This window comes from Triticum urartu, chromosome 5A, assembly GCF_056163025.1.
Source record: "Triticum urartu cultivar PI428250 chromosome 5A, HENAU_Tu73, whole genome shotgun sequence".
Classification (NCBI taxonomy): domain Eukaryota; kingdom Viridiplantae; phylum Streptophyta; class Magnoliopsida; order Poales; family Poaceae; genus Triticum; species Triticum urartu.
Genome location: NC_141877.1, coordinates 405,793,962 through 405,814,213, shown reverse-complemented (window position 1 = coordinate 405,814,213; position 20,252 = coordinate 405,793,962). Strand labels below are relative to the sequence as shown.

The 20,252-nt window shown below is 49.4% G+C and overlaps 1 protein-coding gene across 1 annotated transcript; it reads left to right on the top strand.

Moving 5' to 3' along the window:
- The first annotated feature begins 14,054 nt into the window (after positions 1-14,054).
- LOC125509248 (putative xyloglucan endotransglucosylase/hydrolase protein 27) lies at positions 14,055-16,207 on the top strand. The gene is made up of 4 exons (XM_048674180.2): positions 14,055-14,403; positions 14,596-14,696; positions 14,811-15,019; positions 15,397-16,207. The coding sequence occupies exons 1-4, from the start codon at positions 14,166-14,168 to the stop codon at positions 15,878-15,880; spliced, it is 1,032 nt and encodes a 343-aa protein (XP_048530137.2). The 5' UTR covers positions 14,055-14,165; the 3' UTR covers positions 15,881-16,207.
- The last annotated feature ends 4,045 nt before the right edge of the window (positions 16,208-20,252 follow it).

The window sequence follows — 20,252 nt, the reverse complement described above, 5'->3', positions numbered from 1 at the left end:
TCAACTAAGGCACGGGAAAATGCGCCCGACCTGCGAGACATACTGGAGGATAAGGCAAGACAAACAAGATCGATCTACGGATCGCGCAGGCACCCTACGGCATGTGACAATGATCTTCACTCCGGATACAACAAATCCGGCCGAGCCGAACACAACAGACACAGCTCTTCCGAGCTGCGTCATGATATAGCCCAGTACAGAGGCGCCGCACACCCGCTATGCTTCACGAATAAAGTAATGGATCATAAAATCCCAGAGGGTTTCAAACCTGTAAACATCAAATCATACGATGGCACAACAGATCCGGCGGTATGGATCGAGGATTATCTCCTTCACATCCACATGGCACGCGGCGATGATCTACACGCCATCAAATACCCCCCGCTCAAACTTAAAGGACCGGCCCGGCATTGGCTTAACAGCTTGCCAGCAGACTCAATCGATTCTTGGGAGGACCTGGAAGCCGCATTCCTTGACAACTTCCAGGGCACTTACGTGCGACCGCCGGATGCCGACGACTTAAGCCACATAATTCAGCAGCCAGAAGAATCGGCCAGACAATTCTGGACACGGTTCCTAACAAAGAAAAACCAGATAGTCGACTGTCCGGACGCAGAGGCCCTAGCAGCCTTCAAGCATAACATCCACGACGAGTGGCTTGCCCGGCACCTGGGACAGGAAAAGCCGAAATCCATGGCAGCCCTCACGACACTCATGACCCGCTTTTGCGCGGGAGAAGACAGCTGGCTAGCTCGCAGTAACAACTTATCAAAGAACCCTCGTAATTCGGATACCAAGGACAAAAGTGGCAGGACACGTCGGAATAAGCAAAAACGTCACGTTAACAGCGACAGTAATGAAGACATGGCAGTCAATGCCGGATTCAAAGGCTATAAATCCGGTCAGCGGAAAAAGCCATTCAAAAAGAATACTCAGGGCCCGTCCAGTTTGGACCGAATACTCAATCGCTTGTGCCAGATACATGGCACCCCCGAAAGGCCAGCCAATCACACTAACAGGGATTTTTGGGTGTTCAAGCAGGCAGGCAAGTTAAGGGCCGAAAACAAAGACAAGGGGCTGCACAGCGATGACGAGGAGCCCAAGCCGCCGAACAACAATGGACAGAAGGGCTTTCTCCCACAAGTGCGGACGGTGAACATGATATACGCAACCCACATTCCCAAGCGGGAGCGGAAGCGTGCGCTACGGGACGCATACGCGATAGAGCTAGTCGCCCCAAAGTTCAACCCATGGTCCTCCTGCCCGATCACTTTTGATCGAAGGGACCATCCCACTAGCATCCGTCATGGCGGCTTCGCCGCATTGGTTCTCGACCCAATCATCGACGGATTTCATCTCACAAGAGTCCTCATGGACGGCGGCAGTAGCCTGAACCTGCTTTATCAAGATACAGTGCGGAAAATGGGCATAGATCCCTCAAGGATTAAACCCACAAGAACGACCTTTAAAGGCGTTATACCAGGTGTAGAAGCCAACTGTACAGGCTCGGTGACACTTGACATGGTCTTCGGATCCCCGGACAATTTTCGAAGCGAAGAGTTAATCTTCGATATAGTCCCGTTTCGCAGTGGCTATCACGCCCTGCTCGGACGAACCGCATTCGCAAAATTCAATGCGGTGCCGCACTACGCATATCTCAAGCTCGAGATGCCAGGCCCTCGAGGAGTAATTATGGTCAACGGAAACACCGAACGCTCCCTCCGTACGGAGGAGCATACGGCGGCTCTCGCAGCGAAGGTACAAAGTAGCCTTCTCAGGCAATTCTCCAGTCCGGCCATTAAAAATCCAGACACTGCCAAGCGCGCCTGGAGTAACCCACAGCAGGACCGCCTGGCACACTCTGAGAAAGCGTAGCAATGCGGCCCCAACCCCAGCTTTCGCGACATAGCGAAACCAGTACCTCGCGTACATAACTACTCCCTTGAAATACCATGGGCACAGGGGAAGGGGCACAATAACGGCACGCCAAAAATACGGCTTAAAACGTACTAGGGGCTGCCGGATTCTTTTTTTAATTTTTTCTTACTTTCAGGACTCCATACTTCGGACGACCTGTTCGGCAATTCGACTGCCGCACAAACGATGCAAGATCCAGGGAGGTAGACAAGCCATGCCGCATTATGGAACTCCCAGGTGGTCTCTGTTACGAGCGCTATACCTGTTTTAAATACAATTCCACGGCCTGCCCCTGGTCAGGACATACTGAATAGTCCAATATCTTTCGCTTACCGCACTATTTGTATCGTTCGGCTTTGATAAATAGCCTCTCTATAAACAATGCTTAGCTTTTTGTCTATTTTTTGCATTACCCTCTTTTATATATGTTCATTAATGACATGTTGCACCCGTACACTGTGGTACGGCAAGTACGCCAGGGGCTTCAGTCCCCTTTAATATGGTGTGAGAAGTTCGTACACTTTCACAAGTGCGGCACCCCGAACTTATAGCACTATATGCATCGGCTCCTAATCATGATTTGGGTCAATAGTTGGGTTTGCCCGGCTCCTATGTTTTGGTGCCTTACGTTCCGCTATATCTGCTAAGGTAGCACTAGGAGAACCACTGCGATTGTGCCCCGGTTGAGCTGGGTTAAGCACCTCAGTGGAGAAAGCTAAAACTGACTGCCATGATGAGGCGAGAGACCGGTCGCTATTCGAGAGGTTTTTCGAGTCCCTAAAGACTTATGCCGCTTCGAGCGAGGAGCCGGATTTGTCTGGCCAAGGCGTGGATAGCGCCCCGAACACGGTCTTCCGAACTAGGGGCTTCGCCGAAATTTAAAATTATAAAGTTCTATGGCTAAGTGAGAGTGTTCAAGCATTATAGTCCGATTGCCTGGTTCGTTGTGCTGAGCGCCTCCCTCGAAGGACCCAACTATGGGAAAAAGAGTGCTCAGGTTTATCCCAAACACCCCAGCACTAGTGGCACGGGGGCAGAAGCCAACGACTGGCCATCTCTCAATTTTTTGATAAACGGCCACAGAAAATAATATTTTAAATTCAACAAGCATTGCTTAAGCGCCTATGAACAAGTTTTCAGCACACAGGATAAAAACAAGCGAGTTTATTCAAAAATTACATCCTTGGTACATTCATCCGCCACAAGGCGGGCACCCGCAAGAACATCCTTGTAATAGTTCTCGGGCTTGCGATGCTCCTTCCCCGGCGGCGGCACGTCCTTCACAAGCTTCTGACCGTCCAGCTTACCCCAGTGCACCTTTGCACGGGCAAGGGCCCGACGGGCACCTTCGATGCAGATGGAGCGCTTGATGACCTCGAGCCTTGGACAGGCCTCCACCAGCCGCCGCACCAGCCCGAAGTAGCTCCCAGGCAGGGCCTCTCCGGGCCACAGCCGAACTATGAAGCCCTCTATGGCCTGTTCGGCCGCCTTGTGGAGCTCGACCAGCTGTTTCAGCTGGTCGCTCAAGGGCACAGGGCGTCCGACCTCAGCATACTGAGACCAGAACACCTTCTCCGTCGAGCTGCCCTCTTCAGCTCGGTAGAATGCGGCGGCGTCGGATACGCTGCGGGGAAGATCTGCGAATGCCCCTGGAGAACTCCGGATTCGGGTAAGTAACAAGTAGTTTACTTTTATATTTCTTCTTTGCATAAAGAATGCCTTACCCGCTGCTATCTTCTTCATCTCCTCCAACTCTTGGAGGGCCTTTTGGGCTTCGGCCTTGGCAGACTTGGCAGTCTCAAGGGCCGCCGCGAGCTCGGACGCCTGGGTCTTTGACTCAAGCTCCAAACTCTCATGTTTTTTCATGAGAGCCTGAAGCTCTTGCTGCACCTCGCCGACCTGAGCCCCAAGTTTCTCTTGCTCGGTGCGCTCCGCGGCCGTTTTCTTTTCGGCCTCAGACAGCGCCTGCTTGAGGGTCGCCACCTTAGTCGTGGCCCCTATAATAAGCAGTGCAATCCTGTTATTTTTTGCAATCACGCCTCTCTATAGGCACCTTTTCTGTAAGGTATTTCCTACCTTCTTTTTCCTCGAGCTGCCGCTTGGCAAGGCCGAGCTCTTGCTCGGTCCGCTTGAGGTCCTGTTTCAGGACACCCACCTCCGCAGTCAGTGCGGCGGTGGATAGCAGCGAAGCCTGCACACGCATATTGACTCTTTATTGTTAGACTCCTGTGAAATTTACTAGATCCTCTATTTGGCTTTTCTTTCCGAATGCCAAACAGAGCATCAGGGGCTACTGTCTATGCGGTACTATTTTTATATATTTTTACTTACCTCGAAGCCTGTTAGAAGGCTAGCGCAAGCTTCAGTCAGTCCGCTCTTGGCGGACTGAACCTTCTGGATCACCGTACTCATAATAGTACGGTGCTCCTCGTCGATGGAGGCGCCGTCAAGCACCTCAAGCAGATTGTCCGGCACCTCCGGTTGGACGGAGGCTGCCGGCTCAGAAGGCTTGCTCCTCTTGGAAGGAGTTCGCCTACCGCGGTCCGGAACTGTTGAAGATTTCGGCGCGGTGTCCGGCACAAAGCCGGACTTGGAGCCCTGGGGGGTCTTGTCCCCTTTACTCCTGGGGTCCGGGAGGTCGCCTTGCGGCTCCTCCAGGACCACCTCCTCCTGCCCCGGAGCTCGTTGCGATGCCACTTCGGCGTCGTCCGCAGTGCGGGGGGAGACAGCGGGCGGAACTGAGTTCACGTCCGATGAATCCAGGGAGCCGCCCGACGATTCGTCGAATTCGGCCCGGGGCGGACTGCATAATTACATTCGACATTAGGGAAAGCTGTGCAACAAAGGAATGTCATGAGTTATTCTGATATCCGAACTTACGATTTCGCCGGACGCTTGGCCCTATCTGGCCACTCCTCTTCGTCCTCTTCGGCGTCGGGGGAGTAGTTCGGCGGAGGGGTCTTCCTCTTCCTGGACCCTTCGGCCTCCCCCGTTGGGGCGGCCTTCCTTTTCTTTCCTCCCCCCGCTGGAGGGGGAGAGTTTTCTTCTTCCTCCTCCTTGTTCTCACGGGAGGAGAGCGTCTCGGACTCGCCAGATGACGAGTCCGACACCACCACATTACGGGCACTCTTTCGAGTCCCCATGGCCTTCTTCTTCTTGGCCTTCTTCTCCGGCACCACATAAGGCGCCGGAACCAACAGCTTCGCTAGTAGAGCTAGGGCTGGATCTTCGGGCAGCGGAGCCGGACAGTTAATTGGTCCGGATATCGCCCGCCAAGCCTGTCAAAGGTAAGGGAGTTTAGATCCCGCATAGAGTCAAACTATGAAAAAACTTAACATCCTGTAAAAGGTGAAAATAGCTTACCTCGCTAGCGTGACGCTGCGAGCTGTATCCGCGGTCCTCGGAAGCGGATGTGGGAGCCTCGGCACCTTTGATTAGCGCCTTCCAGACGTCTTCATACGTCGTGCCGAAGAGCCTGTTAAGGGTTCGGTGCTGTGCCGGGTCGAACTCCCACAGAGTAAAGTCCCGTTGTTGACACGGGAGGATTCGGCGAACGAGCATGACCTGGACTACATTTACAAGCCTGATTGGCTTGTTTACCAGGGACTGGATGCATGTCTTCAGTCCGGTCACCTCTTCCTCGTTACCCCATGATAGGCCCGTCTCTTTCCAGGACATAAGCCGCGTGGGGGGTCCGGATCGGAACTCGGGGGTTGCGATCCATTTTGGATCGCGCGGCTCGGTGATGTAAAACCACCACGATTGCCACCCCTTCAGGGTCTCCACGAAGGAGCCCTCGAGCCATAGGACGTTGGCCATCTTGCCCGCCATGGCGCCTCCGCACTCCGCCTGGCTGCCGTGCACCACCTTGGGCTTGACGTTGAAGGTCTTGAGCCAGAGCCCGAAATGGGGGCGGATGCGGAGGAAAGCCTCGCACACGACAATAAACGCCGAGATGTTGAGGACGAAGTTCGGGGCCAGATCGTGGAAATCCAGGCCATAGTAAAACATGAGCCCCCGGACAAATGGGTGGAGTGGAAAACCCAGTCCGCGGAGGAAGTGGGGAAGGAATACTACCCTCTCATGGGGCCTTGGGGTGGGGAGAAGCTGCCCCTCCTCGGGAAGCCGGTGCGCGATGTCCTTGGACAAGTATTCGGCCTTCCTTAGCTTTTTGACATGGCCCTCCATGACGGAGGAGACCATCCACTTGCCTCCTGCTCCGGACATTGCTGGAGAAGGTTGAGGTGGGAAGTGCGGGCTTGGGCGCTGGAGCTCGATTGCGCAGGAGATGGATAGGCAAAGAAGGAAGAAGGCGTAGGTAAAAAGATGGATCCTTATCCCCTTATATGGGCGGATGCAGTTGTGCGTCCCCACCTGCCTAGTAAAACTCGCTTGCCTCCCAAGCGCCGTGATAAGTGGCGCGGTTAGATTACCCACATCCGTATTGATGAGATTCCCGTAAAGGGGGTACACGATCTCTGCTTTGACAAGACGTGCCAAGGAAACCGCCTCGCAAAACATGCTGAGGTGGAAAAGTAAAAACGATTCGAGTGAAGGACTTGGCTGTAGTGTGATGACGCACTGCGGAATACGTCAGCAGATTTGATTTGTGTTAATATTATTCTCTCTATGGCAATATGTGGAAGCTTATTTTGCAGAGCCGGACACTACTATTGGTGTTTACAATCTTCTATGAAGGACTTGGAGGAGGAACCCGCCTTGCAATGCCGAAGACAATTTGCGCACCAGACTCGTCATCATTGAAGCCTGGTTCAGGGGCTACTGAGGGAGTCCTGGATTAGGGGGTGTTCGGGTAGCCGGACTATACCTTCAGGCGGACTCCTGGACTATGAAGATACAAGATTGAAGACTTCGTCCCGTGTCCGGATGGGACTTTCCTTGGCATGGAAGGCAAGCTTGGAGATGCGGATATTCAAGATCTCCTACCATTGTAACCAACTTTATGTAACCCTAACCCTATCCGGTGTCTATATAAACCGGAGGGTTGTAGTCCGTAGGCAATCAACTCCATACACAACAATCATACCATAGGCTAGCTTCTAGGGTTTAGCCTCCTTGATCTAGTGGTAGATCTACTCTTGTACTACCCATATCATCAATATTAATCAAGCAGGAATAGGGTATTACCTCCATCGAGAGGGCCCGAACCTGGGTAAAAAAACATTGTGTCCCTTGTCTCCTGTTACCATCCGGCCTAGACGCACAGTTCGGGACCCCCTACCCGAGATCCGCCGGTTTTGACACCGACAGGACTACTCACACATCATAAGAGAATAATCAATTATCTTAGAGAATAAACCCACGAAAACCATATCAGTAACACAGGGAAGATCCATAATGAATTGAATGATCAAACAAGCCCCAATCTCCAGACGAGTATGAATAGCGTTTACAACTGATCTTACAACTTGGAATTCCTCTTAGAATAGTGAAGGATGAAATGATGATGGAGATTAAAGGACAAAAACTACGAAGATCTTTGTTGGTTCTCCGGATCTCTTCTCTCTCAATTCTGGAAGTCATGGCGACAGCTAGGGTTCTTGAATGTGTGTCTCTTCTTCACGAAAGTTTCTTGTATTGATAAGGTGGAGCTACATGCACCTCATATGACCATCTATGCGAGCGGGTATGATCCCATGGAAGGACGTCTTTCACTCTGTCTCGCCTGGTGGCTGGGCCTCCAATATGGAAGTTGCTCCATTTCACTTGATTTGCAGTAATTCTCATTGGTTTCCTTCCATATACGATATCTCCTCCCAAATAATGGGAAAATGGATTTTTCTCTCTCTCTCTTGAAGGATTAGCATTAGAAATAACCAAGAAGCGGTATGAATCCGGTGAAAACCAAGTAAAAAAACCTTGCAAATAATCATAAATTATCGAGCCATTAGTATGCTTGTTGGCTTGCTATCTACTTTGTTGTGTAGCATAACTTGTGTTGAGCTTGATTGGCATATAAGGTGTCCTCACGTAGTTGCATATCGAGAGAACCAACTTTATCTGCATTGCCCTACCATGTAGTTGCATATCGAGAGAACCAACTTTATCTGCATTGCCCTACCATGGTTAACACCCTTACTATGAATTTGGGGACCATGTGAAGTGTATTAGCTGTGTGCATGAACTGGTCATTGATGTAGACCAAGACTCCATGGATTGATACATTGTTTTCAACCGAAGGAAACTTGCTACATACTGCAAACCTTTGCACTTCGGGCCCAACCATATGAGTCCATAAGATTAGGGATATCGATGCAGAGAAGCAATCCCCACCCGGCCGTAGCTAACGTGGAATCTTGTAACCCGTAAGCCTTGTCCTCTATATAAGAAAGTCTAGGGCTAGATCATAGACAATCTAGTCTTGGTATACATATGGGATCATTAGCATTCTCTCCAATGCACACACAGTGTAGCTCTTGTACGAGGCTACCACCATCAATACAATCAAGTAGGAGTAGGGTTTTACATCCACTATGAGGGCCTAAACCTGTGTAACTTCCTTGTGTGACTCCCTTTTGGCTTTGCGGCTACACATGCCACCTCATCAATGGTATTATGAATCGACACGCACAGAGCAAGCTTGTCACTGGCATGACGGAGATCTCTGATCTCCTCCAAGTGAGGTGGAGGAAGTTAGAAAAAAAAAGAAAAAAAGAAAACAATTTTGCATCTTTGGTACAATACATATTTTCGCAAAATGGATCATAATAAAATGAATTTTAGGTATCTAGGAAATATTCACTTGGAAGTAACTATTTCCTTTCAGCAATAGCATTGGTCATTTGTGATATTTTTTCAAAACTATCACATTTTTATAGCAGATTCGGAAACTATAGGACTCAATGCAAAAAAAGAAAAACTATGACCCTCTCGGCTTCGTGTGGGCCGAAGAGGGTGTTTTCGGTCGGCGGTTGGCCGAAAAGGACTCTTCGGTCACGCATTGGCCGAAGAGATCCATAGCTGGGCCGAAAAGGCCTTTTTGGTCAGCAGTAGGCCGAAAAGTCTGTAGGGCCCACCTTTTCGCGTGAATGGGAGGCCGAAGCTGCATGGCTGCGCTCTTCAACTTATGTTAGGCCGAAATGTTTTTTTAATTTTGACTTATGAATGATGTGTAACCATTGCCCATCTTAGACATTGAAAAGATATATTATCGCGCAACCCTTTCCCTCAATATTTTCCCGCCAACTATTTCCCTCCATATGTTCCCGCCAACCCCTTCATGCCATATGTTCCCACCAACCCTTTCCCTTCATACCATGGCCGTTCTTTCCCGCCATTATCTCCTCTCTACCTATAAACCCCCCTTCACACGGAGATGGATAAGCAGTCAAGTTTAGTGTAGTCGAGATGTCCGATTATCCTTTTGATCATAGTTTTCACCCTGGGATGAGCAAATGTCTTCTTAGGCTAGCCACCGATTTCAGGATGGACAATAGGATAGTTCCATGGGACGAACTCATCGGTAGTGACACCATATTGAATGAGTTGGCTCATGCATTACGTAGGTCTGGGTGGCCTGGAAGGACCTATGAGGAGGTATTTAAAGAACTTAGGTTGCATGGAAGGTGAAAGAAGGTAGTGCAGACAAAGAGTGAAAATTTCATAAGGACTGCAACAGAGCAACATATTTATGGACTACCAACAGCGAAGACGAAGACGATATCTTCATGCCGAGCACCAAGGCTAAGAGTACCGCACCATCGAAGGGCAAGAGTACCTCATCGTCGAAGGGCAAGAGTGCTACGTCGACGGAGGGCAAGAGTACCACATCGTCGAAGGGCAAGAGTGTTGCATCGATGGAGGATGAAGATGATGCCTTCATGTAGTATGTAAGCTGTATTTTCTAAGTTCAGCGCTACCGTTTAATTTAAATGTACTTGTATCTTAATTATCGGTTGCAGTCTCCTTGGAAATGTAACTCGAATAACAATGCGGATTAATAGTAATATGTCTCTAGCATACATAAAACAATATATGTCTCCTAATCAGATTCATAAGTCAAAAAAAACATTTCGGCTTAACATAAGCCGAAGAGCGCAGCCATGCGGCCTCCCGTTCACGCGAACAGGTGGGCCCCAGGGATTTTTCGGCCTACTGCTGACCAAAGAGTACTTTTCGGCCTACTGCTGACCAAAAAGGCCTTTTCAGCCCAGCTACGGATCTCTTCGTCCAATGCGTGACCGAAGAGTCCTTTTCGGCCAACCGCCGACCGAAAACACCCTCTTCGGCCCACACGAGCCCGACGGGGGCATAGTTTTTTTTTTTTGCATTAGGTGCTATAGTGGGACTTGATTTTTTTTCCTGCTTGCAGGAGATGGAGTGGGAGAGGAGAGGAAGGAGAAATGGTGAGGGAGGGAGGAAGAAGAAAAGATGGAATGAAGATGACACGTAGGGCGAGAACCCTCTCATCGTAGTTTCACATGTGCATGTCACATCAGCTCGGCAGGCAAGTCCCACTGGTCATATTAGCTGTTAGAGCGGGCAAATTGGGAAATTCGTGCATGTATTTTTTTTCCGGCAAAGATTGTCGTTATGTGTTAAAGTAAACTCAAATATGGTGTTTTTTTTTACTTAACCCCCCTTCCCCCCACCACCACCCATCTCAAATGCCCTTTTTTAAAATTTACTCTTAGAAACCGGTCACTGTAGGACACAAATTAGGAGGAGAACCGTTGGAAAGGAAGCCCCTCTTTCACGCAAAAAAGAAAGAAGAAAGGAGGCCTCTCAATCAATTACGAACATATTCCAGGTTAGTTTTCGTACATTCGCAGCAGAGGCATATAGGGAGCGTCCCTCCTCCGTCCAGGTTCCGTTGGCGCGTTCATGCGCCGTAGAGCTTGTCTGCAGCGAAGTAGCCGGTCTCACACCGAGAGTACGTATTTCGGTCCGCGGCAAATACATGTACACCTCTTGAACACTCTCTCCTTCCGTGCTCTCATGGTCACGGTCTCACGGAGTAGCGGTAGCGTACTACCAAAAGAATTTTTACCGCGCGGCTCCGTTCGCAAGTACTCCTACTCCACTAGTAGTAGTACTGCACAGCATTGTCAAGCTACTACCACTACTACCACGGACCCCGCGACCGCAAGTGGCCTGGCATGGCACGGCGTACGTCCAGGAGCAAGCAGCCAACCCCAGGCCGTGTCCCGTCTGCGTCCGCAGTTAAGAAAAAGGCGCTGCCTTTCCTAGAGGCAAAGAACGGGCGCAGAGGGAGAGAGAGGGGGGGGAGGGGGAGGGAGAGAGAGGGGGGGGAGGGGGGGGGGGGGGGGGGGACACGATAATGATGCTACACGTCGTTTAAACCCTCGGCTTTGGGCTGAGGAATTAACCTGTGAGCCGCTGCTCCTCACTGACATATGGGCTCAGGCCTATCTTTTCACTGTTCGGTAGCAGTATACTGCCGCAGTTACTCATCGCAGGCGAGACAGTAGTGGTTGTACGGCAGGCTCGGAAAAGAATTCACCGCGATGTGAAACGTCGACAGACCTGTCCCCGCAAAAAAGTAAAAACGTCGAAAGACCTGGAACGAGTGATCCCTATCGGAGTGTCTCAGTGGTAGTACTCCGTACGTACTAATGATGCCAGTATATACATGAAAAAAAGTTGTACCCCGAAATGCTGTTTTGGAGGACGAGCTCCATGAAGTTGTTTTGTTGAAAAATTAGAAAATTATTTTTTGAAGTTCTACTATTTTTTTAAAATAACGCGTGTTCATGCGGGTGTATACTACAGGTGAGCAAAGTTTTGAGATGACATACATTAGGTGAGAACTACTCAAAAAAGGGAAAAAAAATCATGATTTTGAAAACGGATAACATATACGCACTGTTTGTTTTTGCGGGTAGCAATATATGAACTGTTCGCTATATATGCACTGTTTTTTTTTCTGTGCTATGCTATCCAGTAGATGGACCGACCAACAACATAATTTTGCGCATTATTTCTTCCCCCAAATAGCTTTATTGATAGACAAAAATCTTATTGTAGAATTGTTTGAAGAATGAAGAGGATGGGAGACATTGTTTCTCTTTTTCGGAAGAAAGCTAAGAACAACTCTAGCAAACCCCGTAAAAGTCGCAAACCCGCAAAATTCCAGCAAGTATACGGGCTCGGCCCAATTTTCTGATCAGAATAGAGCCCGTATACTCGCCCGGCCCGTAAACTATTTTACCGCCCCCAAGCACTGTATCTATGGGTTCGCGGTGCATATGTGGGTCCAAACCCTACCCTGCCGCGAGATCTTCAGACGCCGCGAGCTCTTCATCTTCCGGCGCGAGGCTTTTTCCCGTGAAGAGGGAGTGGTCAGAGGAGCCGGAGGAGATCGAGGTCGCCACCGACAAGCAGGAGCCGGAGGAGATCGAGGTCGTCGCCGTCAAGTAGGAGCCGGAGGAGATCGAGCACTGAGGGGTCGTCGGGCCTGAAGATTTCGTGGCCAATTTCGACGCGGTCGCGGCCGCCGTTGCCGAGCAGAGCTTGCGCGAGGAGGCGGAGCGTCGGCGCCACGACGACGAGGTCGACGACCTCATCCTCCAGCAGGCGGTCGCGGCCAACCTTGCCGCGAAGGAGAAGAACGACGAGTGGGGGACGAGGTCGACAACCTCATCCTCCAGCAGGCGGTCGCGGCCAACCTTGCCGCGAAGGAGAAGAACGATGAGTGGCGGTGCATCCGCGAGAAGCAGAGGTCGAAGTTCATCGATCTTGTCAGCTCCGACGAGGACTAAGCTCCTCCACCGCGTCATCGTCGGCCGCGAACTCGTCCATTTTGGTATATCGACCTCGGCCTCCTCCCTCACTCTAGTAATAGTAGTAGAATATAGTATGCATGATAATGTAGTATGTGATGATGAACTATGAATGATCACGTAGTATGTGATGAACTACTATTGTTGCAATTTCTTCGCGATTTTCTTTTTCAATTGCAGTTTCATATACGGTTTCTGTTTCTGCCGCGCACGTTTTTGACCCGCAAACGAGATCTTCGTCGAACTGTCAATGGCTTATGCGGGTCGAGATTTTGCGGGGTCTGCTAGAGATGCTCTAAAAAGGGAAGAAATTGTTTTTTTGAACTTCTTAAGATATGTACTTACTATTGTCCATGTGGTATATACTATGTAGGCTTATTTATGCAAAACTTAGATTTAATTGAGAATTTTAGCGTGTTTAAAAGACCATATTTTTATGTGATATTGGTAATTAGTTCGATTATTCACATGTCATATTTCTTATCAAATTTATTTTCCTTAAGGGCGGACCACCCTGTTCTCAAACGCCGGCTCCGTCATTGTGCACACATGTACTCTCTTCATTCATAAATATAAATCTTTGTAGAGATTTCATTACGAACCACATACAAAAGTATATGGATGCACTTTAGAATGTGGATTCACTTATTTTGCTCCATATATAGTCCGTAGTGAAATCTCTGCAAAGACTTGTATTTAGAAATGGAGGAAGTAAAAAGCATCCATATTAAAGTGTATGATTTTTCTCAGAAAATTTTGAAACCAGACGCGAAGTTTTTATTAAGGCCTTCTTTGGTTTAGAGGAATCTTATAGAAATTTTATAAGATAGGATTTCTATAGGAAAAATTCTTTTAGAGCCCTTTGATTTGTAGGAATGGAATCCTATTCCTATGAAAGAATTCTTCCTATCCTTCATATTTTATAAGAAAATAAACATTAGCCTAGACTCAATAAAAAAAAATCCTATGATGTAAATCAAAGAGCATCTTCTTTCCTATTCCTACTCATACGATTTAAGATACATGTCATCTCATTTCTTATGACTTTTCTATTTTTATGATTTTTCTACCCTATGAACTAAAGGAGGCCTAAAAATATAAACGACTTCCATCGCTCCATCGATCGTCCTCCAAAATGCCGTAGGTAGTACTCATACTACCAGTACGATTTTCATTTCTTTTTATTAATTATAACGAAGAAAGAAGACATGCAATTTTGCAACGTTGGTGTGCGCACAGTAGGGGCCCGCCCTGCCAGGAATCCAAGACACCGGACACTGGGCCCGAACACGAGGACTAATTCAAATCGCCGAACAATACTGTCGGAGCTCACGGCCCGAGAAAAAGGCGCTCACACAGCAGGAGAGAGAGAGAGAGAGAGAGACTGGACGGAGCCCATCACAATAAAATCGCACCTATCACGGCCGCGTTGCGCAGAGAGAGGCAGAGCCGAGCTCAGAGCAGAGTGGAGAGCGAGGTGTGGAGATGGCGTCCAGCTCATCGTGTCCTCCTCCGTCGCCGCGGCTCGCCCACCTCCTCCCCGTCCTCGTCGCCGCGGTCGTCCTGCTCGGCCGCGGCGGCGAGGCCAGGCAGCCGGCGCCGCTCCACGGCGTCGTGCGGTCCATGGCCTTTGACGAGGGCTACACCCAGCTCTTCGGCAGTGGCAACCTCGCCCTCCGCCGCGAGGGCAAGCGCGTCCACCTCGCCCTCGACGAGTCCACCGGTGAGTGCTCCCCGGCTTTAGCGGCCGCGTTTATGCGATTTTGATATAATATGCGGGTGCGCATTGCACTTGTTTGTTTCACGAACGGGTCCCTCCTCTTCGGCCTCCTCGGTGGCAGGAGGGCGGTTCTGTGATTTTGCCAACTTCAGGGTGTTGTTCACAAAACTTGTCTTCGTCTTCCTCTTTGTGCAGGCTCCGGGTTCGCCTCCCAGGACCTGTTCCTCCACGGCTTCTTCAGCGCCGCCGTGAAGCTCCCTGCCGACTATGCCGCCGGCGTCGTCGTTGCATTCTACGTACGTTCAGTGTTTCCTCGCTACTCTCCCTGCTGTGCATCTTACCAGCAAATCAGTTCAAGAACATGCTGATCCGAAGCTAAAGAAGATGCTTGTTTGTGTTTTCGCATGCAGCTGTCGAACGCCGACGCGTACGAGAAGACCCACGACGAGCTGGACTTTGAGTTCCTGGGCAACGTGCGCGGGCGCGACTGGCGGGTGCAGACCAACGTGTACGGCAACGGCAGCACCGGCGCCGGCCGGGAGGAGCGCTACGACCTCCCCTTCGACCCCACGGACGACTTCCACCACTACTCCATCCTCTGGACCCAACACCGCATCATGTGAGCCAGCATCCCATTCTTCCCCATCTGCGTTCCACTGTCATTCCTCTGCTTCTCTCATTTCCATCTGTTATGATGATATTCCTGGTGTGGATTTGGAAGTTGGATTCCTGAGCGCTCGTGGGGAGAGCCAGGCACAGACCTTTTTGGCGTTTTTCTTGCTCTGCCCGCTGCTTGTGTCACCACCCTTCTGACCTTGCAAATTTGGGTCATTCCGAGATCTTTGCGCCTGTTTCAATGCGCATTGCCTGGATTCTTTTACCAAAAGAATCGATGACGTTTCTTTCTGCACATAAAGAAATATATAGAACAAAACAATTTATAATTTGTGGTTTCTCATTTTGTGAACTGCACTGACATTTGTGTGCTGGCTGCAGATTCTACGTGGATGAGACCCCGATCAGGGAGGTGGTGAGGACGGAGGCCATGGGCGCGGCGTTCCCCTCCAAGCCCATGTCCCTCTACGCCACCATCTGGGACGGCTCCGCCTGGGCCACCCTCGGCGGCCGCTACAGGGCCAACTACAAGTACGCGCCGTTCGTCGCCCAGTTCGGCGACCTCGTCCTCGAGGGCTGCCCCGTCAACCCCATCGACCACTCCGCGACGGCAGCGTGCGGCACGCCCTGGTACGAGCCTGTCGCCGCCGCCTTGTCCGCCGAGCAGCGCGCGGCGATGTCGGCTTTCAGACGCGGCCAGATGTCCTACTCCTACTGCCACGACCGCCGCCGGTACCCGGTCGCCCTGTCAGAGTGCGACGCCGCCGCACTCCCGCGCTTGTTCGGCCCGGACGGTATGAAGTACGGCGGCGACCGCCGGCACCGCCGCGGAGGGCGCGGCCACCGCTCCGACGTCGTCATGTGATCCCGCGCGGCCGGCGCGCCAGCCCGTCGCCGCACGGCTCCGGCGTTCCGGCACCGAGGATGACAGGGGATGTACATAGGCGGGCTAGGCGGCGTGCGTGCTTGCCAGGGTGACCGCGCTGTGCCGTGTGCGGTGGAAACCGGTCGGAATTTATTCCCCCATTGTTGTCACGAAGGTTTCGCCCGCGGACTCACGCGCGCATTGTACTCCCGCCCTGCCCCATCCGCCATTCGGGGGCGAGTAGCTAGCTTAGCGTTTATTGTTGTCTCCTTGGACCATCCGCACCTGCCATTGATGATCAATTCAACGACGTTAAAATTCCGGCTTGCTCCTAGTCCCATCACTGTCGCATGCATGTACATGGCCGCTCGTGTTGCAGTAGCAACCTCGTCGTAGGCTCGTAGCCGTAGCTTTCACGGGGGATAAAGACGAGGAGCTCGTGATCTCGCGCCATTTTCATCGGTGGAACGCACTGTTGCGCGCGGCGTAGGAGGTACGATGCCGGGCTCCAGCGCCGGTGGCGGCACATGCATGGCGCGTCCGAAGGGGGAGGCAAGCGTACCGGGTGGGTGGCCGGGTGGGCACGAGCCGCTGGTGCTGTCAGGGATTCCGGGGCAACGTTCACTGGCTAGGAAAGATTCTGGAGCGCTACATGACGCTGTGCGTGCCCCTCGTTCATGTCAGACGCTGTGCCCGTGAGGGAGGGAAAGTTCGGTCGTTCGCGCGCTCGCGGCCGATAGAGGAAACTGGCCGCTGCAGGCGAGGTACACGATTGTGTGGCTCCTGCCTGGACAGAGAGAGCTGCTATGTACACGATCGCACGAACATAATTGGATCGACGGTCGGACCCACTTACCAGTGATTGTTCGTAGAATTTGGGATAAACTTGTGGTGTGTAAGAAGAAACGTGCTGGTGGTTCGGTAATAACAGTAGATAAATTCTGACACCGCTACAAAAACCTGCTGCAATCACGGGGTCGTCCTGCTAAATGCATCCAAGGTTTGGTATTTCGGGACCCTAATCCTAGAGCGACCAGTTGCGGCAAGCTGTCCCCGTCACCAACCCCCCGTCTCCCAAGTCCAACCATATGGCACCCACATGATCTGATCACCCGAGATAGGCATTGTTGCATTTGCACTAGCAGGAGGCAGAGCAAACTCTGACTCAATTGGCTACTCTATTATTCCGTGGTAGTGTATGAGTAATTATATTGATGATATCGCAGTCACACGGGCAGGTAGTATAGCACGCAATCCAACTGACTGTCTACGACCTGCGCGGGTTTTTATGAAGCAGCGTGATGAAGTGCCGGGTTTATTGCGTCAGGTTTAAATGTCTGGCCAGTTTGATTCCTTGAGATGCAGACCTCACCGCAGTGTTCGCAGTTATGCCGTGGATCAGAACTCCGGGGAAAACGTTGCACAAGTATTCGTCGTAAAATTCTTTGGTAAGCGCACTCGTCTAAGGGCATCTCTAACAGTTTGTATGTTTGTCTTGTTGGCAAAATGTTCATGTCATCAATCAACAAGCTATCATACAACTATTCTAATGGGTTATATATAAGCTATCCAATAGATGGTGAGAAAATAAATATGATTACTCTCTATTTCATCTTGGAGCTTGTGCAAAGGTTGTTGATTAATCTACTTTAATACATGCCACATCATCAATATGTTCTAGGTGGCAAATTTATCAACATCTATCTTACAACTGTTGGAGATACCCTAAGAAAAATAAACCTCCCACCCCCCCCCCCCCCCCTGCCGGGAAGGACCTCATTTTAAAAAGAGGTTGATCTAGTCCTCTATATCACTATGCTCACTAGTTTTAGGGGTTGTTTGGTTCCAGAGACTTTTTTGTGTTGGGACTAGAAAAATTCCCCAGCAAACCAAATATGGTGGGACTTTTTTGGGACTTTTTGCTAAAAGTCCTTAGAAGCACCTCCTTGAGAGTCTTTTTTAAAAAGTCCTAGGGAATAGAAAAAGTCCTAAGACTAGAAAACCAAACACCACCTTAAAGAGTCCACATTCAATTGAGGTCTTCAATTAGAATTGGGTCACCCAATTTTGACTGAGTCAACAATTTCTAAAAACTCTCTTGTTATACTATACACCATGTTTCTTAATTTTTAAGGCATCATAATTAGTCGAGGTCTTAAATTTAGAATTGGGTCGTTCGATTTTGACCGTGTAAACAATTTCTCAAGGAGTTGTCCTTAATTCATCGTTCTCTAATTTTGAAGCTCTTTCATTCAATTGAGGTATTCAATTTTGGATTTGATTTACGATTTTGATAGAAAAAACAATTTTTCAAATCTATGAGCAACAACCGACCTATAAAAACATATTAACCCTGCGCACCCTCCCACCACACAGGGAAAAGAAGCGCCAGCATATGATACTGCAGCACCAATATAGTACATGCGCCAGCCATGTAGAAATTTCCACCACATAAATATAGGTGTTTTCAAGAGAATTAATTATAATTCTTATCATAGGAGTTACTTTGTATTTTTTTTGGATCTTAGGTCCAAATCAGTGTGCTTGTAATTATTGTGAGCATGAATAAAGTTAGAGTCGTTTCTGAAAAAAAAGGTTGGTTAACAGGTAACACAATATCACACCACGAAAGGCCCTGCAAATCACCACATTATAAATAAAAATAAAATACAGTCCGTCATCTCCCCCACACGTCAAACTAAATATTCCATCAGTTTCAAAATATATAAGGAGTATTAGTGTTTTGAAAGTCAAATTTCTATAACTTGACCAAGTTGAGAGCAACAAATATCAACATCCATAATACTAGACAAACAAACATGAAAATGAAAATTCATTTCATGATGAATCTAATCATACCGATTAGGTATTTTTCTCTACAAATTTGATGAAACTTAAGATGTTTGATTTTTCAAAAAAAGTAATATACCTCATATTTTGAAATAAAGTAATTGTTTTAAGAAACCCAACAACACAAATGACGCAGCAAAGCGCGCCCAATACTTCTAGTTTATATGAAACCAGATTGAAATTTTTATGAAAATATTAACTCGCGAACGTTTCCCGGGAGGAGGATGGCAAACAAACGTTTTTATGACATTTTTAGATGATAAAAAATGGCAATTTCTGCACATTTTTGCCGCAAAATTTCCTTCTTTCCAGAAACTGCCATATGTCTGAAAATGAATTGCCATGTACCTTTGAAGAAACTGCCAAGAAAAACATTCGCAAATGCCACCCCTCACGGCCAACGTTCGCTGGCTATTGGGGTCCAAATTTTAATAACACGATGGGTCCAAAACACCGAAACCTAGAATCGAACAAACATTGCCCACCCGCGTGTCGTCCCCACGGGCGACCGAGGGCAACTCCTAGCGCGCCGCCGACCCACCTCCCCGCGAGGCGCTGCTGGGCAAAGCTTGACCGACGTAGGTGGCGGCGCGGTCGTGGCTCCTCTCTGCTCTGGACGGGCTGGCGCGGGACGACAACTTGGGCGGGGGCGTTGGGCTGGCGTAGGGCCCTTCGGCGCGGCAACGGGTGTGCTGAACGACGGCGCAGGCGGCTCTGGTCGGTGCAGTGGCAGGCGACTGCTCGTCCAATGCGTGACGGTTGCGGGATCAGGATGCTCGGGGGTGCGTGTGCGGGGCGTTCTGGCAGGCTTTGTTCGGATGTGGCTCTGGTTAGCTTTCACATGACGTGGGTGAAGGAAATATGCCCTAGAGGCAATAATAAAGTTGTTATTTATATTTCCTTATATTATGATAAATGTTTATTATTCATGCTAGAATTGTATTAACCGAAAACTTAGTACATGTGTGAATACATAGACAAGCATAGTGTCCCTAGTATGCCTCTACTTGACTAGCTCGTTAATCAAAGATGGTTAAGTTTCCTAGCCATAGACATGTGTTGTCATTTGATGAACGGGATCACATCATTAGAGAATGATGTGATGGACAAGACCCATCAGTTAGCTTAGCATAATGTTCATTTAGTTTTTCTACTATTGCTTTCTTCATGACTTATACATGTTCCTCAGAGTATGAGATTATGCAACTCCCGAATACCGAAGGAACACCTTGTGTGCTATCAAACGTCACAACGTAACTGGGTGATTATAAAGATGCTCTACAGGTGTCTCTGATGGTTTTTGTTGAGTTGTCATAGTTCAAGATTAAGATTTGTCACTCCGTGTATCGGAGAGGTATCTCTGGGCCCTCTCGGTAATGCACATCACTATGAGCCTTGCAAGCAATGTGTCTAATGAGTTAGCCACGGGATGATGCATTACGAAACGAGTAAAGAGACTTGCCAGTGACGAGATTGAACTAGGTATGATGATACCAACGATCAAATCTCGGGCAAGTAACAT

What these genes read in the sequence shown, in the direction of transcription:
- LOC125509248 (XM_048674180.2), top strand. Translation starts at nt 14,166, where the DNA reads ATGGCGTCCAGCTCATCGTGTCCTCCTCCGTCGCCGCGGCTCGCCCAC. An exon ending in CGCCCTCGACGAGTCCACCG is followed by an intron (nt 14,404 to 14,595) that starts GTGAGTGCTCCC and finishes CTCTTTGTGCAG; the next exon opens with GCTCCGGGTTCGCCTCCCAG. An exon ending in TGGACCCAACACCGCATCAT is followed by an intron (nt 15,020 to 15,396) that starts GTGAGCCAGCAT and finishes TGCTGGCTGCAG; the next exon opens with ATTCTACGTGGATGAGACCC.